Source organism: Moschus berezovskii, chromosome 7 (assembly GCF_049115385.1).
Source record: "Moschus berezovskii isolate FMDL1 chromosome 7, NW_MosBer_1.0, whole genome shotgun sequence".
NCBI lineage: Eukaryota > Metazoa > Chordata > Mammalia > Artiodactyla > Moschidae > Moschus > Moschus berezovskii.
This window is the reverse complement of record NC_142466.1, coordinates 67,679,473-67,706,676: the sequence shown is the minus strand read 5'-3', so window position 1 is coordinate 67,706,676 and position 27,204 is coordinate 67,679,473. Positions and strand designations below refer to the sequence as shown.

The 27,204-nt window shown below is 41.9% G+C and overlaps 1 protein-coding gene across 8 annotated transcripts in view; it reads right to left on the bottom strand.

Annotated features, from left to right (window-relative positions):
• RECK (reversion inducing cysteine rich protein with kazal motifs) overlaps window positions 1-27,204 on the bottom strand; it is a 97,129-nt gene that overhangs the window by 4,121 nt on the left and 65,804 nt on the right. For 2 of the 8 annotated variants that reach the window (XM_055427042.2, XM_055427048.2), the window contains 10 exons: window positions 26,019-26,159; window positions 24,818-25,006; window positions 23,163-23,285; window positions 20,684-20,855; window positions 13,679-13,871; window positions 12,168-12,378; window positions 10,903-10,976; window positions 9,896-10,051; window positions 6,801-9,102; window positions 19-2,934 (listed from right to left, as the gene is read on the bottom strand). In XM_055427042.2, coding sequence (XP_055283017.1) covers window positions 8,881-9,102; window positions 9,896-10,051; window positions 10,903-10,976; window positions 12,168-12,378; window positions 13,679-13,871; window positions 20,684-20,855; window positions 23,163-23,285; window positions 24,818-25,006; window positions 26,019-26,159 — 1,481 coding nt within the window. In that variant the 3' untranslated portion in view covers window positions 19-2,934; window positions 6,801-8,880. Of the gene's footprint in view, window positions 1-14; window positions 2,935-6,800; window positions 9,103-9,895; window positions 10,052-10,902; window positions 10,977-12,167; window positions 12,379-13,678; window positions 13,872-20,683; window positions 20,856-23,162; window positions 23,286-24,817; window positions 25,007-26,018; window positions 26,160-27,204 lie in introns of those variants that run through there. The other 6 variants (XM_055427044.2, XM_055427043.2, XM_055427046.2 and 3 more) reach the window with 6 other exon arrangements.

Genomic DNA, 27,204 nt, shown 5'->3' with positions numbered 1-27,204 from the left:
AGCATATTATTAGAGTAAAATTTATTTCAAGGATATTAAGAAATATATTCATAATTTATAAGTCAAAGGAAAAATGTCATTTAAATGGATGCAGAAAATACCTTTGATACAATTCAATATCCACTAAGGAGTTTTAAAAAATCTGTTTTCCCTTAACAGAGTCAAGAGAAACCTCCAGAACAAATAGTAAAACATCATACTTAAAACATCATGTTTAACATGATTAAAACATACTTAAAACAATGGGACACTGCCATTAAAATAAAGAACATAAGGGTTCCTGCTATCACCACTGTTATTCAACACTGTCTGGGGAGTTCTAGCCCATACTAGGGCAACAAAATGATGTAAGAAGTATAAATATTAGTAAAGGAAAAGTGATGTTTTAATTATGGCTTCTCCCTAGAAAAGCCTAAGAAAATTCATTAAATTAATATAAAAACCTTCAAATGATAGCCAGGCCCAAGAAAAATATTTTTAAGAATCAGCTTTTTCACATGGCATTAATACCTAGTTAGAATATTGTTGTTGAGTCACTAAGTTGTGTCCGATTCTTTGTGACCCCATGGACTGCAGCACACCAGGATTCCCCGTCCTTTATCTCCCAGAGTTGCTCAAATTTATGTCCACTGAGTTGATGATGTTATCTAACCATCACATCCTCTGTTGCCCTCTTCTCATTTTGCCTTCAATCTTTCCCAGCATCAGGGTCTTTTCCAATGAGATGGCTCTTCTCATCAGGTGGCCAAAGTATTAAAGCTTCAGCTTCAGCATCAGTCCTTCCAATGAATATTCAGGGTTGATTTCCTTTGGGATTGACTGGTTTGATTCCCTTGCAGTCCAAAGGACTCTCAAGAGTCTTCTCCAGCACCATGATTTGAAAGCATCAGTTCTTCGGGGCTCAGCCTTCTTTATGGTCCAAATCTCACATCAATACATGACTACTAGAGAAACCTTAGCTTTCACTAGATGGATGTTTGTTGGCCATGTGATGTCTCTGCTTTTTAATACGCTGTCTAGGTTTTTCATAGTTTTCCTTCCAAGGAGTAAGAGTCTCTTAATTTTATGGCTGCAGTCACCATTTGCAGTGATTTTAGAGCCCAAGAAGAAAGAAAATCTGTCACTGCTTCCACTTTTTCCCCATCTATTTGTCATGAAGTGATGGGACCAGATGCCATGATATCCATTATTTGAATGTTGAATTCAAAAAAGCCAACTTTTTCACTCTCCTCTTTCACCCTTAAGAGGCTTTTTAGCTCCTCTTCACTTTCTGCCATTAGAGTGGTGTTGTCTACATATCTGAAGTTGCTGATATTTTTCCTGGCAATCTTGATTCCAGCTTGTGAATTATCTAGTGCAGTATTTCACACGATGTACTCGGCATAGAAGTTAAAGAAATAGGGTGATACATACAACCTTGTTGTACTCCTTTCCCAATTCTGAACCAGTTGTTCCATGCAAGGTTCTAATTGTTGCTTCTGACCCACAAACAGGTTTCTCAGGAGACAGGCAAGGTGGTCTGGTAATCTCATCTCTTTAAGAATTTTCCAGTTTGCTGTGATCCACACAGTCAAAGGCTTTTGTGTAGTCAGTGAACCAGAAGCAGATGTTTTTCTGGAATTCTCGTGCTTTCTCTGTGATCCAGCAGATGTTGGCAATTTGATCTCTGGTTTCTCTGCCTTTTCTAAAACCAGCTTATACATCTGAAAATTCTCTGTTCATGTACTGCTGAAGCCTACCTTGAAGATTTTGAGCATAACCTTACTAGAATATATCATGGGCAAAACCTTGATTAACAGCAGTAATAGCAACTTAAAGATTTTTTTTTTTTTTTGATGTGAACTAGTTTTCAAAGTCTTTATTGAATTTGTTACCATACTGCTTCTGTTTCATGTTTTGGTTTTTTGGCCTCGAGGTATGTGGGATCTTAGCTTTCTGATCAGGAACCGAACCTGCACCTCCTGCGCTGGAAGGTGAAGTCTTAACCACTGGACTGTCGAGGAAGTCCTGACATCAACCCATTTTAAAAGTACCCAAGTATGGACTTATTTCACTAGACACATGATCAAATTCATTTTATTACAAGGATTATGTCGCTTCTTTACATGTGACAGCCTTGTCTGCTTTAGGAAGAAAATGAATACGTTGAGGAGGGTGCTTGCTCTTGGACAGCTCCATGCTGACAGGGAAGGTGAGCTGGATCCTGAGCCAGATGACCTTTCCGGGTCATTCTTGTGGAGTTGGGAAGAAACTCTGGGAAATGTGGCATGAAGAATGGCCATGAGAGGAGGATAGAGAGGAACTGTGGAGGCTGCCCTCAGTGGGACCCTTCCAAAAGTTTAAAACCAAGAGGCCTTGCCATCTTGGGGTGTGCTGGAATGAGGGGGCAGATACTGTCACATATCCCCTCCTCTTACAAGGTACTGCCCTGATCTGCTGTGCTGGTGTCTTCTTCTCCACTTCCTTCCCTAAATCACTCTGTACCCTGCGGGGAAGGCTGACTTGCATAGTTGCAACAGGATCCCTTGTCCGCTGGCTTCTGATGGGGTTCAGCAATGGGCAGACACCCAAGGGAGGGGGAGGAAATGCCTGCTCCATGCAGCAGTGCCCTTGGGTTCTGGAAACCACCTCACCACTTTGTGCCAAGGGGTGTTACAGCCCTGTGTTACAGCTCGTGCCCTGTACTCTTCCTGTGGTTTCTTATATACTGTTCACACCTTTGTAAATAGTTCCTTTATGAAGCCTTCCTCAAATTATCCTGATTTGGGTGGGCCACCTGTTTTCCCGCTGGGTCTTGACTAACATGAATGCCTAAATGACTCCTCCCTAAAACTGCGGCTCACATCTCCAGTTGAGGTCAGCAGGAGATCATCCAGGGAAGATAGCCCTCAGGAAGGGGACCCAGAGAGGTTCTGGCCGAGATGAGGCTTCCACCTGTGAACCATCAGGCAGGGAAGTGTCAATCAGCAGGCAACATCTCCAATATGAAACCAAGGTCCTAAGGTAACCACCTGTGTCCCCAAACACAAGGAGAAAGGACCCTGACCCAATTGGGTGCAGAGATGGCTCTAGAAAGATTCCACTCTCACTAGTAGGGGCAGGGGTCATATGATGCACTGAGGGTGACTTTTTCCTGTGTATATTTCCAGGTTTGGTGGGAATGCACACAGTTATTTTTCACAATAAGAAAACAATACATTTCATTTAGGAAAAATGAAAGAGTGGGTGGAGCTGGGGGCAGGGGTGTTAGGAAGCTTCCCCATGTGAAGGCTCCTGCCTTACCCTTACCAGCCCCACTTCCTGAGAACCTAACCTGACCTTGGACTCGGTATATGCCCTCTCTGTGCACCCTTTTGCTGCGGGCCAGTGAGAGAAGCAGGTGGAGGGTGCTGTGCAGACTGTCACACAAAGGGCAGGAGGGCTGTGTCCATTACTTTTATGATCCCTGTTGCTCCTTGGACCTGTCAGACCCCACCCAGGTGCCTGCCTTGTCAGTCTGATCTGACACTGAACCTAGTTCACTTGGGCCAACCCACAGTGTCCACCTTCACGGAGCGCTCCTGCATGGTTGGCTCCATCCCTGAGGAGCACAAATCCTGCCCGGCTGCCTTGTGCCAGGGAAAGCCCAGACCTGGCCTCTGGCTTGGCTCTGACCTGACTTGCCGTGTGACCCCGGGCTTATATTGCTTTCTGGGCCCACTGCCCTCTGTACAAAATGAAAGTCTGCTGGACTGGGGAAAGGAATTTCCCTAGGAATGATTCTGCAGCTTTCCCTTTCCCTCGCCTGGCAAAGCTCACAACGCAGCTGGGAGAAAGGGAGAGAGGACCAGGGCTTCGGGTCCCTTTGAAAAATACAGTGCCCTCTGTGGGAATGTGTGGGTTTGACTCCCACCAGCCAGGGTTAAAGGAAAACCATACAATCAAATGAGAGGAAATAAAATGTCTTCTATGGATTTTGTGTGAAGGACATCAGTGTTGCTGGCGGGTTTAACTTTCTTCCCAAGGTGCAGCTGAAACAGACCCAGGCTGAACCCTGAAGGAGGGAGTAAGTTCCAGGGAAAGCTGGCACCCAGCCTGGCTCAATAAATGTTTCCTCAGTAGAGTCCAGGATGTTCATAGGACAGAGGAAGGGAGCATGAGATAACGAGATCAGTGGGTGACCTTGAAGGTCTCTCCAGTCACTGAAGTTGGGTGGCCATGGTTCTATGCCTGGGAACTATCCCAGGCAGTATAGCTGGGAGGGCAAGGCCAACAGCTCTGGGTGCCACTCTGGCCTGGCAGCCTAGGCTCCAAACCTGACCTGCCTTATGCTTCCCCTCACCACCCCTTCCCAAGTCATGAACTCCACTGTACTACCACTAGGACAGACCCAGTGCGAATTTGCTCCTTATTAGATTTTCTCTCCCACTCCTCACGCTTCCCATGGCACACTGCCTTGTACAATTAGGTGACCTACATCTGTTTTGTACAGGCTAACCATAGCTGAGGGCAAGACCACTCACCTCTTGGTTGACAAACTTTCTTACTAGAAATGAATGTACCAGAGTTTGTACTGAAGACACCCTAAGGTCTGTAACTAATGCCACTAGTGACATCATGACAAGCTCACAGACTCTGAGCTGTGAGCCTTGCATATGTTTGTGGCAAAAAGACCATCCCTTCCAACCACCCTATTCTTGAGCAAACATCTAGTCTAGGCTTGAGGAGGTGAAGAGGCCTTTGCATTGGATATGGGATGGAAGTTTTAAAATAACCATGTCAGAGGCCTGAGAAATGAAGTAGGGCTGTTTAAGTAACTGGAGGAAAGCACTAAAGTTATGAAATCAGACAGTTGCTGTTATGGGGTTTCACTACCTTGTTAGTAAACTAGCTTCACTTTGTGGGATCACAATGAGTCGGATATGACTTAGCAACTGAACACTCACCTAGTTAGAAACACCTATCACAGCTGGAGGTAGTTAAACAAAACTTTTCATATCTATACTCTAACAAGTTGAAACTGCCAAAAACTATCTTAAGGTGAATGCTGTTGGTGGCCTTGGCCAACTTACTCTTGCCCTCCTGCACCTCAGATTGGTTGGGGCAGCAGTGTGTTGCCCCTGACTAGCCAACCAGCTATGGCCATCCTACTCCCCTGGGCCAACTGTCTAGTGTTGCCCAATACTACCCAGTCCTGGGCAAGGAGATACACGGGACAACTGTTGAGGGATTTCTGAGAAACATTTTTTTATTCATAAGATACGATGGCAGCAAAGAAGGTACCATGACTCTAGTGCCCTTTCTTCTTACTCAGAATGTTGTGCTTGAAGCTGGGCTTGTCACCACCACCAGGAGACCATGATGGAACTGTGATCTCTTTACCATGGACATCCAAAGAGGATTTGGTGGCATGAATGACAAACATTTGCTGTCCCTGGTTTACAGTAAATGATGACTTACAAGAGACCAACAATTTAGTGTCACCTAGTGACAATCGAGCCTTAAGCCTGGATCCTCTGTCTTGGAGCCCTTGGGAAGACCCCTGACAGAGCTGGTTGTGGAGTGAGGATTCCAGGAGATAAGAAGAATCTTTCCCAAGTTGGCCAGCTTCTTTTTGCCCTGATTAAAAATGTTTATATTAATCACAGTCTCTCTTCTTCATTGCCACTTTTGCTCTGAAGATAATTTGCTTTATTAGCAGTCACTTTGGATAACTCCCTTGTTCAATAGGCCTCTCTTACAAAGCACCCTGTTGGCTGTCCCTGGGCTCTGGTGGCTGATGGTTGTGCACCTGGCCTGAGGGTAAGCCACTGTTGTGTGTTCCCAGACTGAAATGGTCCGGGGACTAACGGCGAGTTAGAGAGATGCATACTCCCCAGAGGACACATCTAGCAGCAGCCTTCTTCTAGGAACTGAGTCATTTCCTGTGAGAAATCCATTCTGTCTGGCTTAAGTGGGGCTGAAGCTCCCCTGACTTTCCTTCTCTGCCAGAAGTGGGCATGTGATGCAGGCCAGGCCTATGACCCTCTTAGGGTCCATCCTGCCCAATTACTTCCTGTAGGCCGGATAGGAGGCTATTTCATCTGTTTTTCTAGTGTCTTGGTTTCATTACCCATGGTCTTATGGGAGCCTCTGAACCTTTCTCTGGAGTCCACTTTTCATGCAGTTACCTCATCTGCTAAATTGTCCACCTCCCACAGAACCGCTTTCTCCAGACTTCCAGGTCTTCCCTGCCTCTAGCCCCTGGCAGAATTACAGAAGGGCAGGGCCCTCATTTCTCTCTTTCACCTGTGCCCCCTGTCTCCAGCAGAGCCTCTACTAGCCTGATACGCTTAGGCAGAGTCAACCAGCAGGGGCTCTGTCCTGCTCTGAGGCCAGGAAGCCACTGACAGCTGGTCCCCAAGGCAGCCTGGCTGTGCTCACCACAGCCACTGGCTAGTGAGGAGTGCCGTCTCCCGAACTGACTAGACCTGGGCTTGTTTCGCCTGTGACTACCTATGGTCAGAGTTCTCAAGACTGTGTGATTCTGTCCTTGGGGCAAGACCAACCGTTAGATCTTTTCCTCCCTTGATATTCCCCCCTCCCTCAAACCCAAGCACCTCTCTCATTTCTCATTTCCTTCCCAGACCAAAAACTTCTACTTCTTTTTAAATAAGAAATTTAGTCACTCCTGGCTATTGCCCTATCCTGATGAGAAAGGGCCTCTGCAGTAGACTGTATCATTGTTCAAAATACTCACAGTCTGCCCCAGCTTCTTCCCTTCTTCCCCCCAACACACAAACACACACACATACACAAGAGGATGGTATGTTCCTCCCTACCTTTTGGAGTCAGGGGCAGCCACGTGACTTGCTTGGATGTTAGCTGTAGGCAGAAATGATAGTGTCACTTCTGAGCAGAGACCTAACCACCAGTTGTGGTTTTCTTCATCTCCTTCTTCCCCTTGTGAGGACACTGCGTGGATCCTGGAGTGAAGACAGCAATGAGAAGAAGCACAGCAGACATGTGATGGGAGCAAGATGGAGGTTTGGGGCCTTAGCCTCATCTGACTGATAGAACCTCTCAGGCCCTGATCAGCTGGCCCTCTGTCTCCACAGTGTAAAGTTCTCTCTGTTCTAGGATATACCATGTGGCTGAAACATCGGGATGAACCAGTGGGTAGAAGAACTGCCTAACCTACTCCTGGTCTTGGAGTACCTGAAGCCCTCTCACTCCTGAAGAAGCTGGGGCTGAACCAGTGGGGAAAAGAACTGCCTAATCTATTACTGGTCGTAGAGGGTCTGAAGCTCTCAGTCCTGAAGAAGCTGGGGTCTTTATCCTTGACCCTTCTGCCAAGAATATGCCAGAGTCTGTTCTGACCAGCTCCGTCCCAGCTGCTCTGTTTTCCCACTTTTGGAGTAATCACACTCCCATAACTTCTTATTCAGAGCAAAGAACATGGCTCGCCGAAGAGTGATCAGTGGCTTCATTCTAAGTGTACACTTTGCTTAGAAATACACATAATCATATAAAATTATTTTATTAAAATAGAAAAGCTTTCCAGTATATTGCATTGAAGAGATTTATATAGAAAAAGCAATTGCAACAAACATGCTACATCAGCACTGAGAAATTCTGAAAGCTTTAAGTGCCCACTTTTAAACAACATTTTGGTATAATAAGCATAACCCTATATCTTTCAGAGGGTACATATATATAACACTGAGAAAAACACTTCATGTAAATTCTAAGTTTAGGTGCATATAAACAATTACACTGAATAGCTTATTTAAAACTGTGAAACACATTCAAAGTATTCAATTTCTTAGACAACATGCAAACATTTTAATACTTAGATTGACACTTTTAAATATATAAACCACACTTCTTTATAAATCTGTATCAAAAAAGGAAAACAGAACACTTACCTACATTGTGCATATCACAAAAAACAAATGTGTCTTCATGAACGGAAAGTACTGGGTTAACACACATGATTGTCATTTTACAAATATGGCTATTCACCTTCTTCATAATAAAATAGAAAAATCATGTATTATTTACATGAACTACTAATTATTTCACTTTTTGGCAATTACATAAGTAGCAGCAATTGGTTTAAAGGTTAATGTTTAAAAACTCTACATTTAACTTGGATGATACCAAAGGATATACATCTGTTAATATAAAAATGCATAATACAAGATGCTTTGATGCAATATAACTTCTCCCTTTCACAGAAGTCATGGACACGCTTTAAGAACCGCTGAGACTATCACTTAGGTACAATATATCATGTGAGTGCCATTTACTTAGCCTGCTTTTGCTTAACACATTAAATGGATACTGAATTAGATTTCTATAAATTAAATTTGCCTGATGACTTATATGATAATTCCAAAGATGCCTTATCTTTTTCTCATACTCTAATAACAGTGGCTCTTCACCCTGACTCCTACTTCTAGACAGAGTAGGGAATTATCTGTAAACAAACACACACACACTAGGGGCACCTTAATACTGAAAGAACTCTGAAATGAAGTTTCTGTGATACGAAGTCCATAGTAAAAGTGAGCTGTCTTTCTAAAAAGTGATCATTTCATTTATCAATGATATAGAATTTGTTTTGGGGTGGGGGACCCACCTAATGAGCAAAATGTAAATTGTAAGGCAGTCAGTGATCCACCAGAAGGAAACATCCTCTTTTCCTTAGTATTTGGAAGAACATATTGTAACACTTGTAGAAACAAGGCAAAACCCTTACTAATACCGGTAATTAAGAAAAATACTGTATGGTGAACAGAGGTTAGAGGTGACAAGTGCTTTGCCTTGGCCACTATTCAACTACAAACCAGCAGTCCTATATGTTTTTCCCAAAGTAAGAAAATTAGATCAAGGACTATTTTGCAGTTTTCATGGGCATCAGTTGTGTCTCCAGACCCTGTGGAAGGTGAGGCCCAGGCTGAGGAGGAAGAGGCGGGAGTGATGGGGAGGCCGGGCCCTGGGGGCGGCTGAGGGCATGCTGCTGGAGACCTGCACCTGGGAGATGACCAGGGCAGACAGAGGGATGTGGGCCGCCAGAGTGGGGCTGTCAGAGTTGATAAGAGATTCGATCTTCTCTGCTTCCTTATTGCAGGCCTCAATCTGGGAGAGGATAATCAGATCCTTTTAATATAAGTCACAGAACCCATGAAAAAGGTCAAGTCAGACAAATTCCACATATATCCCAACACACAGAATACGTCTTCTTTTTATCCTTTTTTAGCAAAGTAATATTCTAATAAAGTCTTAATTTATTACACAAATAATAACAGCATCAATGGAAATCAAGTAAAAAAAAGCCATGACCCACACAGCCACTGCCCTTTCTTTCCCCACAATCCTGTTCACCCCTTATTCACATTCAGACATTATCTTTTCACACTTAAATACAGTCACAGGGATTAGCCTCTCCACAGCCACTTACACATCAGAAGGAGAGGAGAGCACTGAGACAGAATAAGCTTCCTCACTGTGGCAGCTTAGAAACCACTGTATTCACTCTCGTCACTGGGACCCTCCCTATGTTGATGCTGAAACTTGTGCCTCCTGAGTGAGGTTCACCTCGAGATTATGAGGAAGAAAACTCGGAGCCCATCAGATCAGTTCTGATGGGCTCCTCCTCCTCAGTAGAAGCACAGCCCTTGGGAGACAGGAGTCTGCTTGGCCTTGTCACTGAGTGACTGGTGTCTGTCCCTGCCCTCCCTGGGCCTCAACCACCTCATCTGGAAGATGAGCAGATACCTTTCATGTCTGCACCTTCTGAGTCACAGTATCTCCACCTCACCCCCTCCCCTGCATTCTGTTGGAAGCCACTCCCCTGGAGCAGCTTACATGCTTTCCTCCCTTCCGCTTTCCCAATTCAAAGTGACAGGATGGCTGCACATGCTGACCTCACCTGTAAAGCTTTTGGATAATGGTCCACAGGAATGATAAGAATCACAATTTCTGACTCAATGCTGAAGTACCCAAACACATCACACTGTGGGACAGACACGTGCATGCGGATCTTCTGAAGTATTTCCAGAACTGTGATTGGCTTTTTGTTTGTAACCTAGAAAGAGAAAATAATTCTATTACCTGAAAAAAGAATTCCTTACTACTGCCTAAGATGCCTTATGACCTTGCCTAAAACAAGAAGGCTCTTTTAATCCTAAATGCGGGGCAGGGCCTTGCTGGATGAATTCTAAATATCCACAGAACCCATTCCAGTAGGGTTTTTTCTGACTGCTGAGTTTTCTGGCTGACATAAACACTCTCAAGAGGAGCACTTTTTAAGGGACAGTTCTGAGTTGGATGCCATGGGGAAATAATTAAAGCCTTCCTGTAAAAATAGAGTTGTTTTCATTGAAATGGGTGTAATTCTTTTAGGTAGTGGCAGGTGTTGGTTGCTATACTTCTGCAATCTCCACAAGAGTGAGCAGCAAAAGTAATGGTACAAAAAAGGAAAAGGGGCAAAACCATCACAGGAAGATGGTCGATTCTGGACACACCCCCAGAGGAATGGGGACCACCTGAGGGTGGGCAACCTTGGAACTATCTGGAAGTCTACCAGCTGCTGGCTGCCTGGCTCTGTCTCCAGCCCTCACTCTGCTCACTATGTTGGCAGGAGACCTTTTTTAAGCAAGTGCAGGCTACCTGGTTGCAGAGCAAGGTGACTGCACAGCCAGGCTATACAGGGAAGGAGCACAGGACGGGGAGGCAGATGGCCTGAGCTCAAAGTCCAGTCTTCCTGGTTGGGAGCTACTGTACGGCCTGTTGGGAGCTACTGTACGGCCTTGGGCGAGATGTTCCTGTGCAAATTAGTTTCTTCATCTATGAACGGGATGATACATTCTGTCTGTATAATTACTGACAAATTTATTAATAAGGTTTCAATAGTATATCGCACATAAAGCAACTTACCTTAGCAATAGTATCCAGTTTTTCTTTGTCAAACAAAACTCTTAACATTCCAGCACACAATGGGCAACAAGCACCTGTATAACAGATACCATTCTGTTTGTGTTCAGAATTAGAAATAAAGAAAATTCAAAATAGTTGGTGAAATTACCAGCCCTTCATTTTGTGCTGGGAAAGTTACTGAAGTCCTTCCTGATGACTGTGCTTTCAGATATCTTCCCTGATCAACCTGGAGTCTAATGATCTATACATTTACCAAAATCCTTCCTCCATTCCTGCTTTCCTCCTGTACCACTTCTCAGGTGGGGCAGCTGTGGCTTCATAAAGCACAGGGAGAGCTGGCCTTTCCAGAGACATGGGGCCTAGACCCTGCCCTACTCTGAACTCACTGTGTGATCCCAGGCAAGTGTTTCCTGTCGGCAAAACACAGGAGCAAGTGTTTCAGAGATTCCATGGGTGTTTGATTCAAACTGAATTTTAAAAGTTATTTAAACTGTTAAAAAAACGATAATAACATGTCAGACCATGGTCTCCAGGAGGAAGGAGGATTTGTTTGCTCACTGTTGTGCCCCAGCACCTAGACACCTGTCTAGGACATAGTGGATGCTCAAGAAACATTTGCTGAGTTCCTGGACAGAGGAATGAACTTGTTAGACTCCAGGTAATCTGTTCTGTGCAGACTTGGGATAAAGCCTCTTCTGCTATCTCGGCTTAACCGAAGAGTATGAAACTGAAAGGTAAGCTGTTTGAAAACTGTTACTGCTTATAACAGCCTGTTTGAAACAAGACTTCTTGATTATACGCAACCGAAACAATTAAATTAGACGCTAAGGCCAGTCTAAGACAACAACTATCTTGTTTTTCTCAATTTAAAATGTTTGTGTTCATCAAAAATACTTCAATTGTTCATTAATGTCCAATTCTTTATTCATTAACTTTACAATAGGCAAACATTATGCCTTTGAACTAATAACCATAATTCTAGCAGTTAAATATTGCTGTTTATCTATTGGTGCTTGAGGTAAGACTGAAATAAGTTTTCCATATTGTTTTTAAACCACTAGACCAGATGATGTCTAAGATAGATCCACTACTTTTTAAGGTAGGCCCAGAGAAATGCATCTAATCAGCATTAGGTGGAGTCAAGACTTTCTGAGAAGTTTAAACACACTTAAGTCAGCTTTATTCTTAGTGACTCACTCTCTGAAGACAGATAAGCAAATCCTCCCAATCCCGCCCCTGCCCCACCCCCAGCACTGCCAGCCTACCGGGTGGGATGATGGGTTTGCATTCAGTCGCTGAGAGTGAAGGACACTTCACAGCAGCACACTCAGCCACAGAACTGTACTCGGAGAGGACCCCGACAGCCTGGCAGGGCCCATAGTAATCGACGGCCACCCGGTCCGAGTAGGCAGCACACACACTGCTATAGGTCTCCCCGTTGTGGCCACAGATGAGCTCCGGGGCCCTGCAAAAAGGCTAAGGGCAAGAAAGCACACTTAGCTGTAAACTTCTATGGGGCACTTTTTCTAACCAAGAATAGGTCTCCCTTCTTTCAAGAAGGAGAAAAGACAGTATAAATTCTTGGACACTCTGAAAAGGCTGCCAAACAGGGCATGGGGTTAGGGGCAACAGGACCGTCCCAAGACTGACTACTTTTCTCAGCCTCTCAGGGACCTGGGTGATCATTCTCTGAGAACTGATATGAGATAAAAAGCCTCCCTTCCTCCCGACTTCCATTATTCCAGAAGAGCCTGTTAGAAGAAAACAAGACCAATCTTGATGCAAATTCAAAGGCCTTATCATTTCACACTGGTTCATGGGGTTGCAGAGTCAGACACGACTTAGCGACTGAACAACAATAGGATAGAGAGGGGAAAGAACAGAGATGAGGAGAGCAGACGGACTCTGCATCCATGAAGAACATGTAAGAGAAAACCTGAAGCCAGGAAGAGGGACCAACAAGAGGGAATTCAGAGTAAAGGTATCAGTGCACTTAGAACATAAGCTCTGAGGGGAAACAAGCCCAGGGAGATGAGCTGAAGGGACTTTCCTTCAGTGAAAACCAGGAAATGAGAAGCCAGCATGTCAGGTGTCAGCCAGCCGTGGGCAGGGATTGCTGGTCCAAGGCTGGGCTTCCTCCAGGCAGATGGCCCAGCACACAGATCACTGGTGTATATAGAAGGTCTCAGTGAGGTTGTCCTCACGGTTATTTTTTGACATGAATACCAATTTCACAACCCTCAAAGACTAAAGTAAACTGATGTAAGATACTAAGTTTTAGAGAAGTTTTCAGTCAGTTTTCAGGACCTTGGGTGGAACTTCTGTGGAAAGAGTTGGGGAAAAGCTCTTTTCTTGGTTGTTTTCCCTCACATTCTTCCTGGGCTGTTTCTTTCTTTTCTTTCTTTTTTATTATTTTTGTTTGTGTGGTTTTCTAACGAAACAGTTCTGGGTCCACAGAACTAGGGGAAGTGAAGATGCTGCTGACTCATGCCAGGGGTGCAAGGCTTTAAATTATTTTCTAGTGGTTGGTGTCAAGAAGCCTGTCTTTTTGCTCTGTACACCAGAGGTACAAAGGGTCATGAGCAAGGGGGCCCTCCAGTGTTAGGAGGAAAAGCCAGCCTCGGATGATTCATTCTTGATAGAGGACTGAGTGCTCTAGATTTGATGGGATTCACAGAAGACCCTCAATGGGGGTCTCACTGCTGATTCACATGTAAAAGATCATAAGCTGATTTCATGCTCAGTGTACTTGGGCTTGTCAGGCCAACAGTGGTACCTGGCACGGGCCTTTGTATAAGAGGCTTTTCCCTCTCTGGTACAAAGTGCAGAGATTGCTGTGCTCCATGTGGTTTGTATCACAAACGGGATCTCGGACCTGGTCACAGGTGAGCTGTCTTGGCAAACACTCATATTGGCTACATCCAAATTTATCAAATGTCGTCAGGCAGACTTGTGGTTTGGGTATGCATCTGAAAAACACAAATGCAGCACCATGAGTCAATGTTGTAAGAGATTATAGTGGGGCTGGCAGGCAGTGGGGCACGGGAGGCTGAAGAGAAAGAGAGCAATCAGAAACAGTCCCTGTGCCTGAGAGCTTATGGAGACTGGTGAGTCGAACATGCATGTAAAGCAGGCCATCAGGTGGAAAATCACATGACAAATGCTCATGAGAATGAGTCATTCTGATTGGGGAGCCTGTAGAAAGCACATGGAGGAGGTGGAACCAGGAGGATGAAGGCCTGCCAGTCAGAGGGAGTAGCAGAGCAAGTGTGTGAAGCCCCAGACCCTGTGGAGGTGGGAGAGAGAGCAGGGGGCCCTGAGGGCAGAAGGAAGGGTGCTCGGGGTGGAAGAGGCATGATACAAGACCACCAGACAGGTCAGGGTCTGATGCTGGAGGCGTTCTTATCAATAATAAATGAAGCCTTTTTCAGGGACTTAATTATCAGCTTGGCTAATATAAGTCTATCTTAAGAGAAAACTTCACAGCATCTGCTGAAAATGTCAGGCTTCTGTGTTTATAACGCTGAAGACCTGATGCTGGCTGGCTGTGAATCACTGAGAGAATGCCACCCCATGAAGCTGGGTTTTCCTAGTAATACCCAGACCTGGCTTCGTTCTCAATCTCTGAACTTCTTCAGAGGGGTTAGGGAGGATGGTTCTTTTCTTCTTTAGACTTTTTTGCCTCTCTCATTTCTATGAAGTGAAGTGAAGTCGCTCAGTCATGTCTGACTCTTTGCGACCCCATGGACTGTAGCCTACAAGGCTCCTCTGTCCATGGAATTTTCCAAGTAAGGGTACTGGAGTGGGTTGCCATTTCCTTCTCCATTTCTAAAAAGGGTATTTATAATTTTCTATAAGAAGACAGGACCCAAGAAAATGTTTAACTTTTACTGGGTATTTAAAATAATAGGATACACAAATATTCACCTATAACATAAAAGGAGAAGACTATATTAGCTAACATCATATAATTTCAAAGGAAATTACTTCTTTTTACATGAAATTACCACCACCATCACTACTACCACCTATGGCTACCTTTTCTGATGAGATTTAAAATTAGGATGTATGTAAAGACAATTAAGAAAATCCAATTTACAAGCACATTTACAAAGAATAAAATATCTAGGAATAAATTTAACTAAGGAAAACTATAAACACTGATAAAATAAACTGAAGACAACACCAACAGGTGGAAGGATATACTATGCTCATGGATTAGAAGAACTATTGTTTAAAATGACAGTTACCCAAGGTATCTATAGATCCAATGCACTCCCTATAAAATATAAATAGCATTTTTCATAGAACTAGAACAAATAATTATAAAATTTCTCTGGAAACACAAAAGTTCCTGAATAGCTAAAACAATCTTGAGAAAGAAGAACAGAGCCCTCCCTGATTTGAAACTATACTACACAGCTATAGCCATCAAACCATATGGTACTAACACAAAAACAGACACATAGATCAGTGAACAAAACAGAGAGTCCAGAAATAAACCCACATTTATATGGGCAATTAATCTATGACAAAGGCTGCAAGAATATACGATGGGTAAGAGATAGTCTGTTCAATAAATTGTGTTGGGAAAACTGGACAACTACATGTAAAAGAACCAAACTGGACCACTTTCTCACACCACACACAAATATAAATTCAAAATGGATTGATGACTTAAATGTAAAACCTGAAACCATAAAAATTCTAGAAGAAAACACAGGCAGTATGCTCCCTGACATTAGTCTTAGTAATATTTTTTAGGTATGTCTCCTCAGGCAAGGGAAACAAAAGCAAATATAAACAAACGTTGACTACATCAAACTAAAAAGCTTTTGCACAGCAGAGAAAACCATCAACAAAATGAAAAGGCTGCCTACTGCATGGGAGAACATATTTGCAAAAGATATATGTGATAAGGGGTTAATATCCTAAATATGCAAAGAACTCAACATCAAAACAAATAAGCAAACAAGCAAACAAAACTCTAACCCTAAACAACCCAATCAAACAATGGGCAAAGGATGTGAAGAGACATTTTCCCAAAGAAGACATAGAGATAGCTAACAAGCACAGGAAAAGATGGTCAACATCCTTAGTAACCAGGGAAATGTAAATCAGAATCACAATGAGATATCACCTCATACTTGTCGGAATGACTATTATCCAAAAGACAGCAAATAAGTCTTGATGAAGATGTGGAGAAAAGGAAACCCTTCTGTGTGCATGTGACGTATGCACCCGTGTGCACACACAGGATGGAATATTCCTCAGTTACAGAAAAGAATGAAATCTTGTTACAACATGGATGGACCTAGAGAGTGCTATGCTAAAGTGAAATAAGCAGAAAGAGAAAGACAGATTTCAGTTATCTGTGGACTATAACAAATGAACAAACATAGTAAAAGAATGTATCTATGTGTATCTGTATCTATGTGTAGATACAGAGAACAAACAGGTGATTGCCAGAGGGGAGGGGAGGAGAGTAGGGAGAGGAGAGAAATTGGTGTGCAAGACCAAGAGGTACAAAATTCCAGTTGCACAATAAATGAATCATAGGTATGAAATGTACAGTATGGAGAACAGAGTTGATAATTATGTACTATCCTTACATGATGAAAGATAGTAACTAAAATTACTTCAAAATGTATAGAAATACTGAATCACTATGTCTATACCAGGAACTAACACAGAGTTGTAGGTCAATTATACTTTAAAACAGACAAACTCATAGGAAAAGATCAGATATGTAGTTACCAGAGGCAAAAAAGGTGAGGGGAGGGAGACTTAGATGAAGGTAGTCAGAACCAGACATGGAACAACAGACTGGTTTCAAACTGGGAAATACCTTGCATATTTAACTTAAATGCAGAGTTGCTGCTGCTGCTACTGCTGCTAAGTCGCTTCAGTCGTGTCCAACTTTGTGCGACCCCAGAGATGGCAGCCCACCAGGCTCCTTCGTCCCTGGGATTCTCCAGGCAAGAACACTGGAGTGGGTTGCCATTTCCTTCTCCAATGCATGAAAGTGAAAAGTGAAAGTGAAGTCGCATAGTTGTGTCCGACTCTGCGCGAGTACATCATGCGAAATGCCGGACTGTAGGAAGCACAAGCTGGAATTAAGACTGCCGGGAGAAACACCAATAACCTCGGATATACAGATGAAATCACCCTTAGGGCAGAAAGTAATGAAGATCTAAACAGCCTCTTGATGAAAGCGAAAGAGGAGTGGAAAAAGCTGGCTTAAAACTCAACATTCAAAAAACAAAGATCATGGCAACTAACTGGCCCCATCACTTCATGGAAAATAGATGGGGAAACAATGGAAACAGTGAGAGACTATTTTTTTGGCTCCAAAATCACTGCAGATGGTGACTGCAGCCATGAAATTAAAAGACGCTTGCTCCTTGGAAGAAAAGCTATGACCAACCACAGCATATTAAGCAGAGACATTACTTTGCCAACAAAAGTCCGTCTAGTCAAAGCTATGGTTTTTCCAGTAGTCACGTATGGATGTGGGATTTGGACCATAAAGAAAGCGAAGTGCTGAAGAATTGATGCTTTTGAACTGTGGTGTTGGAGAAGACTCTTGAGAGTCCCTTGGACTGCAAGCAGATCCAACCAGTCAATCCTAAAGGAAATCAGTCCTTAATATTCATTGAAAGAACTGATGTGATGAAATGACTCATTGGAAAAGACCCTGATGCTGGGAAAGATTGAAGACAGGAGAAGGGGACGACAGAGGATGAGATGGTTGCATGGCATCACCGACTCAATGGACATGAGTTTGAGCAAGCTCCAGGAGTTGGTGACAAATGGATAGGGAAGCCTGGAGTGCTAGCAGTCCATGGGGTGGCAAAGAGCTGGACATGACTGAGTGACTAAACTGAACTGAACTGAGTCAAAAGATAACAAACTTCTAGTTATAACATAGTGATGTAATGTTCAACATGATAAATATAATTAATACTGCTGAGAGTTATATATGGAAGTTATTAAGAGACTAAATCCCAAGAGTTCTTAGTACAAAGAAGAAATTTTTTTTCAAATTTTTCAAGATGATAGATGTTCACTAAACTTACTGTGGTAGTTATTTCATGATGCATGTAAATCAAATCATTGTGCTGTGCACCTTAAACTTATACAGGGCTACATGTCAAATCTATCTCAAAAAACTAGAAGAAAGAAATTGGAATGCATTAAGTTATAATTTTATAGAAAGTTAAGACATTTGAAGAGAAATGAGAAAGAAGACTATTTAGAACTTCACTATCTATTAACATGAAGGAATGAGGACAAAGAATATATGAGAAATTTGGTAATTTTGGAAGGAAAAACATTACTAATTTGAATACACAGAAATAAGAGGATCAACAGGAAAGGCCAAGAATCAGGGAGGGGGCGACAAATTAAAATAAACACTATCAGGGCAGGGACTTGGTCTTGTTGACTACTGTGTCTTAGTGTTTAGAAAGATCAGTACAACAGGAGATACTTGATGAATGAATATGACCTCATTTATTTTCAAATTTCTATTTTTTAAACAACTATTTTTTGAACAGATAATACAAGCCCATGGAGAAAATGAAAAGACAAAATTGTATATAATGAAAAGTAAGTCTCCTGCCTATTCTTTGTATCCTAGCCACCTTCCCTGGAGGTAATCACTTATTACCAACTTCTTATTCTTCCAGAGAGATTTTATATAAGAACAAGCATTTATACATGCTGACTCAAAGAGCATGTGCACTTAAAATTTTGATATGCTTGGCCAAACTGCCCTCCACAGAGGAGGTACCAATCTTTGCCCCAGTCCTCTCTTGTATGGGAGTGCCTATTTCCCTATATTTTGTTATAAAACTTCTTTATCTTTACCAATCTGATAGGTGGAAAATGGTACACAAGTGTAGTTTTAATTTATATTTCTCTTTATATGAGAGAGGTTAAGCATTGTGCTAGATTGGCTAGAGCTCATTCATCAAATTCATTTAATTTTCTTCCTGGGCATACATCTAGATTACATTTCCCAGCCTCCCTGGAAGTGTTGGCCAAATGAATAAGTTCTAGACAATAGAATGTGGCTACAAGTAGAGATGAATTTTAACTTGGCCTATAAAAGCTTTTCAGGAGCAACCTCCATTATCTCCCTTCTCTTAATAGACTGACACAGGAGGACTAGAGGCTGTAGGAGCTGGCTGAGTTGCTAAATGGAAAGATCCTAAGTTTCTGAATCACATGTGGAAAGCCACCTGTTGACCACCCAACTTCTACAAAGTGGAAGTACTGATATTTGGGGGTTTGTATACAGTAGCTAGAATTACTCCCCCCAACTAATAAAAGCATCTTTTTAAGTGTTTAAGAAGCATTTCTATTTCTTTTCCTATGTTTATGTCCTTGGTCCATTTTCCACTGGTTATACATCTTTGCCTATTTTTATTAATAAGCTGTTCATCTTTTTCATATTGATTTGTAGGGATTCTTTACATTATCAGAGATTGTACTGAAATCCCTTTCTCTTAAGATTTCTCTTAGTTTGTCATTTGTTACCATGCAGAAAAACTTCATTTTCATGTAGCTGTATTTTTCAAACTGTTCTTTTATATTGATTTTGTATTATACCCAGCCAAGACTTCCCATTTTTGAGATTTGTGGTTTTATTATAAAAGCAAGTCAATCTTATTCACAAAGATTACCAAATAGAAGGAAGCAAACAGATAAACAGATACCAAAACAACTCTCAATTCTACATCCCAACACAACTATATTAGCCTTTTGACTTATTTCTTTATCATGTTTTCTTATGCATAATACCCTATCTTCTTTGCAGAACAACTCTTTGGGCTTAGTTTTCATGATGTAAACTTTGCTAGAAAGGGACCAATTCTCTTTGCTAAAAGAGAATTTTAATTTGTTAAAATAAATTTAACACAAGAGAAAATTTTTCCTTCCCTCCTTTCATACTGCACCAAGGTTTCTGGGACGGAGAAGCAATTGCTTATTCTCCACAAAACCTTCAAAAGGCAAGGACTGTGGTGCTGGGACATGTCTTACTCAGTTCTCTGAGGCAGTCAGTGAAAACTTCAATTCCAGAAGCTTGAAACCTAAGAGAATCAGCAGTACCCTTAACCTGCGACCACCACAAGCAGAAATCAATCATTAAGGTGACGTTAACTCACTCCGAGCTCCTGAGGAATCGATGGAGAGAGGAGTCCCTAAACAAATAACTTCATAAAATACTGAAAGTGCACTTCCAGAGATTTCTCATGTTCGATCCCTACAGTGGAGGCAGGTTTTAAGTAGACTATTTTCTATTACTACCAGGCATCAGTAGCTAATAATAAGAATGCACCCATTTCTCTTGTCTTAGCTGCTACTTCTCATTGCCTCACACTTTGTCTGTCTTATAGAACTGGTCTAGCTTCCAGCACACACCATGCTCTCTCATTAGCAGCCAAGAGATTTGCTCTGGTTACTCTCTCTGCCTTCATGAATACCACTTTTCCTCTACCGTAAACCTTGCTGGCAGTGTCTTCCTCGTTTTCCCAGCTAACTCTAACTACCACATGCTCTAGAGGCTTTCCCAGGTTCCTCCAGGTTGTGTCAACTGCTTGACCTCTGGGCCCCCAATCACAACATATTACCAAGCAGCTTTACCTGGATCCTTCCCTCGAGACTCTAACTTCTCAGGGGAGAGAGCATCTTAATTCATCTTTGTACTTTTACTGTCTGGTATAGAGTAAGTGGTGACCTTCAGTTGAAAAAGACAAGGAGGCATTTGACTTACCTTTGGTTTTTTGGGCAGGGATTAGGAGTACATGGATCCTTTGAGATGCATGATCCAAACTCAAACTGATGGTCCTGGAGTCCCACACAGCGAGCAATGCAGGCGCTGGGGTAAGTGCGTCCATTCTGCCCACAAACAGGGACAAACTGATCTGCACAGTTGCAGGGCAGACCTGGAGGGGGAGAGCACCTCAGTGATTGCTCTTGTATGGCCCTTTCCTCTGTTTCCTAATTAAGGTAAACCACTGACAAGCAGCCAGAGGTCTCAGGTTAAAACAGAATTTAACATTAGGTCAGGGGGGTGGGGGGAGGAGGGGGAGCTGTATGGAGTGGGGGAGATCCTCCCATCTCAGTGTTTTTAAAGGTGGCAAGGTTCTGAAAAGTCATTTGTCTGCACAACGACTTTCCTTTTTTCCATTTATTGCCTGCTAACTGAGGGCTTCCAGATCTTGATCCCAGGGGTAGAGATCCTTGCAAACTAAACTATGGTAGGAAAGGTAAAGAATGTTTCTCCCAATCTGATATATAGAATCTAGAATTTAGATGTTTGATTCTGGTTTAGGATGTTCAAGGATAATACCAAAAAACAAGACAAAGAAAGATGGTTGTAAACGCCTCACATAGGTTCTTTCCACCTCCTTAGGGAGGGGGATGAACAGGAAGTTAGTAACCTGGGAAGTTATTATAACTTAAAACTTAAGAATTTTTATGAACATCTCCTTCTGAGTCCCGTGTGGACTGGGGCCCTATCTGAGTCCCTTCAAATGTGTATACTTTGCGGCCAGTAAAATCTCCTTAGAGTCTGCTAGTTAGTCTTTTTTTTGTCTGTGCCGCATGCCTTATGGGATTTTAGTTCCTCGGCCAGGGATAGAACCCAGGCGCTCGACAGTGAAAGTGTGGAGACCTAACCACTGGACTACCAGGGAAATCCCATTAAATAGTCATTAATGTACATTATCCCAGGACATGAGGGGCTACACACTACAGGGAAAAAGGGTCCTGGCTAGTTGTAAACTTCAACTTCTAAAAACACTGTGATGTAAGTAAATAAGTAAAAGTCTTCCTTGTAAATCTTCAGTTCATTTCTCATCCCACATCATTTTTCGGTTTCTCTAGGCAGAATGAATTGTCCTCATCAGAGCACAGCAGATAAAGGATAAAAATAAAGGACAACAACAACAAGACAATAAAGTAGCAAACCCTGGTACTCATTAGGGTGGATAGAGGATGGGATGAAGCCAGTCCTGCCTCTGCTTCCCCATCATTCTGCGTTCATGTCTTGTTTCTGATCTCCCTTTTATTTCCAATGTGCTGGAGATACAAGGTTGGTAAAACCCTATTCTGTTCTCTTCCTACCCTATTCCATGTGTAATACCAACTCAGAGTCAAGCTGCTGCTGCAGCAGCAAGAAATGGTTTAAGGGCAACTATCTAACTCCTCTTTGCCCAGAACCAGATTTGGCAAAAAAAGTAGATACCAGTGAATACTGGCAACTATGCTGTTGCTGTTGACAACTGGTCTTCTCAAGAAAAGAGCATCTCATCTCACTAACCTTGTCACTTACTGTGGCTGATGTGAGTGTAATACCAGCAACACAAAGCCTAGGAAAGTCAAGAAAGTAATATTCTTGATTGACTGTTCATAAAAATTAAGTTTCAAAATTACAATAATTTTCCAAGTTACTTCCCTGTTTTCCCCACTCCCTAAGGAGATATGAATGGAAGGAATCTTTGTAAGGTTTGTCTTGCTATTGTTATCACCCTTCAACATTGCAGAAAACTCCCAGACTTGACATATCTAAATTCTAGATTTTTATATCTAGATTGGGAGAAATATTCTTTACTTTTTCTTCCAGTAGCTTTGTTCATAGGGGTCCCTGCCTATATGAATCCAGTAAGCCAAGGTAGGACAAGGAAGAACATGGGTAAAAAAACAAACACAGAAGCAAATTTACAAAATACACGGACACTTTAGACTATAATGGTAGGGGTAAATGGGTATTTCTTTGGCCACCTCATGTGACGAGTTGACTCACTGGAAAAGACTCTGATGCTGGGAAAGGTTGGGGGCGGGAGGAGAAGGGGACGACAGAGAATGAGATGGCTGGATGGCATCACCAACTCTGTGGACATGAGTTTGAGTGAACTCCGGGAGTTGGTGATGGACAGGGAGGCCTGGCGTGCTGTGATTAATGGGGTCGCAGAGAGTCGGACACGACTGAGCGACTGAACTGAACTGAAAACTATACCAATCACTGGCCCTGTTCTTTTTGACTTACGGAATTCCAAAAGGAAGGACCTTAAGAAACCACTTACTTTAATGCCTTCAATTTATAGAGGAGGCAGCGATCCAGAGAGCAAAGTACCGTGCTCTCAGGTTATGTATTTACTTTACTGTGCACATTCGCAGTTAACGAGATGCTGCCTTCAAGGGAGAATGGGTACAGAGGATGAGGAGAGCTCCTGGAGGACCACAGTTACCTGTGAAGGTACGACGGTCATCTTCTGAGCTGTGCTCACTGAGACACAGGCGGGTAGAACATACCAAATTGCCAGCAAAACAAGAACAGATATTGCAGTCGACATTAAAGGAAGTTCCATGACCTGAGAGAAAGAGAAATAAAATGTTGATCTGTGTCATGAATTTATAAATAAATCACAAATAAAAAATTACATAGTTTAAAAAGTTTTAAAATAGAAATTCTTGAATATTTATATATTCTGAATGTATACACTAGGGAATTAAACTTGTCATACTGGTTTTTTCATATTGACCTTCCACCATATCCCCTCCAAACCGCTAATATGCTCATCTCACTAGACTGTTCCAAATTATCTCCTATCTTATCATGTACAGCATGACTTCAATTCCTCATCCCAGGTTCTTTTGTATAGAAAAGGTATTTACTCAGTGAAAGTTTATGGAAAGAATGATTTTATCTTCTGATGTTTTCTTTCTTTTTTTTTTAATTGGAGGCTAATTACTTTACAATATTGTATTGGTTTTGCCATACATTGACATGAATCCGTCCCAGGTGTACAAGTGTTCCCCATCTTGAACCCCCTCCCACCGATGTTTTCTGTGATTCAAGGTACCTATGTTACATTTTAGCTAATTAGAATATGGACTAAGCAATGAATACCTGACTTGCTGGTCTAAGCAGAAATTTGCAAGCTCTTTTTAGTCAAAAGTACTCTTCTTAAAGTAAGATCTCATGCAGAAGAGTAGAACAAGAGGCATATAAAAGCTGAACTACTCTACTTGATGGGTAGGGGGATAGATGCAGAGGTAGCAGAATGAGCAGGTGGGGTGGGGAGCACATTCTCAAAAGTGGTATTTTTTCCCACAGTTTTTGAGGTTATATATTGATATGAAGAGTTACTAAGGGCTATAAGCAAAAGATGGTTTAAAGAAGCAATGAGAAAGCAAGACCCTCAGACTTTTACAGCAGTGATCAAACGGGGAGGCACTCTTAAAATGTGCTCTCTCCTAATCCTTAACCAACAGTGTAGTTCCCATCCCTTTGCTTTCCATGATGTCAACCTCTGGGTTTCACTTCTGGGATAGGGGCAAAGCAGAGACAGACTGTTGAGAAAGGGGTGGGAAGGAGCAGACCTGTGTCCTTGCCTGTGGAGGGCAAGGGCTTCGTTGTCAAATAGGCCTAGGACTGAATTCCGCTTTGATCATTTACCAGCTGGGTGACCTCTCTAAGCATCAGCTTCCTTACATAGTACCCATATCAAACAACTGGGAGGATTTAATGAGATAACACAGGCCAAGACTCAGCACAGTACTGGCACAGTTAAGAGCTCAGTAAGTGTTAGTTACTATCAGCTGTTAGATGTCCCTTCTTGATGAGGCTTCTAAGAGTGTTCCTTAAAAGTCCTTGTGTTCCGTAGAGTTTGAAAAATACTTCCCTAGAGTATCTGATTTGTAGACTGGAGAATCCCAGGGACGGGAGAGCTGGCAGGCTGCCGTCTATGGGGTCGCACAGAGTTGGACATGACTGAAGCGACTTAGCAGCAGCAGCAGCAATACTCTCTGGTGAGAACCCATCCAATGTTCTCCCTACCAAGTTAATACAACTAATCTTGTGTTAAAAACAAAATAAAAATAAAAACAGTTCAAGACTCACTTTTTCTTTTTCCTCCAACAATACAAGACTTCTGAAGGTCTATACAGTGCATCTCTATACAGTTTTCTAAGAGTCCACTTTGCCCACATGAGCAAATTTTATAACAACCAACTTCCCCTGCAGATGATGGCACCTGGATCAGTGTCCCTTGACGGACAATAAAATCAGATGCTTCTCCCAATTTGCAGCCTGTAGGGACAAAAATGAGTTGAGAGAGCTGGTACTGTTCCCTGATATTGTTTTGTTATACCAGATACACTTCACATAAGTTATAGATGTTGTGTGGCCACTAAAGATTACGTAGTAGAACTTTCACTAAACTAGGGAATTGCTTTGGTTCATTGGCCACAAACAAACAAAAATTCCATGTTCTGTCTGTGAAGTGGTGATGATTAAAGGACGCATACCCCAAAGTTAGCAATAGTTCTTACAAAAATGCTGTAAGATAAGTAGTTCATAAAATTTTTTAAGGCTTATCAAATATATTTTAAAATCAGATATTTTAAAAAATGTAACATGGCAATTGAGAGTAATTTTAGAATAATCTAGTCAGAAAACTTTTAGTGATGGAATAAAGACACATCTTAAATTCAAATAAAAGTGAATACTTGATTGGACTTAAGGAAAACCCATTTATTTTCAATTTTAAAAAGATTTATTATGATGCTGTATGTTGATTCTAACATGACAAAGAAATATTTTCTATTGGAAAATAGGTAAAAGAAAGCACGTATATTTTAAAGGGGCCCACACAGAGATAAAGATCATAAATATTCTATAGGATAAAAAATTTTCAGCCTTAAAACATTTTGCATTCCAGCACAACATTAAATTTATGAAGATAATTACACATCCAATTGAGAACACTATTTCTCTATGTATTAAAGGAAAAGAAAAAAACATGAACAATGTGCATTACATTTTCTCAAACATTACAACATAGAAGACCAAGTACAAAAAACTAGCCCAAGGTTCTTTTTTCCTTTGGTTGTCAAGAACCTTATGATTCATTATGAGAATCTGGTTTTGAAAGTGAAATAAGTTTATAATCTAAATGACTACTGAAAATTATTTTTTTGTCTTCTTCTGCTTACATAAATAATACATGTTTATTTGAAAAACATAATTTATAAAATAATCTCATTTCAAAGATAATTCCTATAAAGAAACAACCCATCCCATACCCCACCCCACGTCTTACCCTGAACACAAGAGTATGGAAGGCAGGGATCACCAGATGGACACCCTTTCCGGTTTACCTCACAGAGCTCGTTAGCAGGGCAAGGGTTTGGGTTACAAGGATGAGTCACCTCTTCCACAATGTTACCTAAAGAACTTGGCCCTGAGAAAACAAAAACAGATCAGTTTAAACACCCAAAAGAGTAGAAGAGGTCTGTTAATTGTCTGAATTAATGACATCTGGAACAAATGGACAGCTCATGAGGTCTGTATAGTCAAAGCTATGGTTTTTCTAGTAGTCATGTATTGATGTGAGAGTTGAACCATAAAGAAGGCTGAGCACCAAAGAATTGATGCTTTCAAAATGTGGTGCTGGATGAGACTCTTGAGGGTCCCTTGGTCAACAAGGAAATCCAACCAATCAATCCTAAAGGAAATCAACCCTGAATATTCATTGGAAGGATTGATGCTGAAGCTGAAGCTCCAATACTTTGGCCATCTGATGTGAAGAGTTGACTCAAAAGAAAAGACCCTGATGCTGGGAAAGATTGAGGGCAGGAGCAGAAGGGGGTGGCAGAGGATGAGATGGTTGGTTGGCATCATTGACTCAATAAACATGAGTTTAAGCAAACTCTGGGAGATAGTGAAGGACAGGGAAGCCTGGCGTGCTGCTGTCCATAGGGTGGCAAAGAACTGGACATAACTGAGGGACTGAACAACAACATGAGGTCTGATTCAAGTGAGTTACTGAAATAGATTTCCTGATCAACTGTGCATTTAGCATAAACAAACATTCATTCATTTGTTTATTTATTGGGTGCCTATGATAATGCCCAGCAAGGTTCTAGGTTCTGGAGATACAGAAGTGAACAAAAAAGGCAAATCTCTACAGAGTTTACATTTTGGTGAGGAAATAGACAATAAATAGACTCTACGTGTGTGTGTGTATGAATGTAAGTAAAAAGTCAGATAACAATAAGCAGTATAAAGGGATGGAATGTAAAATATATTTTGAATAAGGTGGTCAAATAGATGCTTATGTCTAAGAGGGATAATTTAGCACATTCACCATAAATAATGGTAAGATGGATCTTATACCATGATCATATTGGTTAACTTACTAAATAACGACCAAGGAAAAATCTCACTTAATATACAGTCATCCCTTAGTATCTGTGGGGGGTTGATTCCAACACTCCCATGGATAT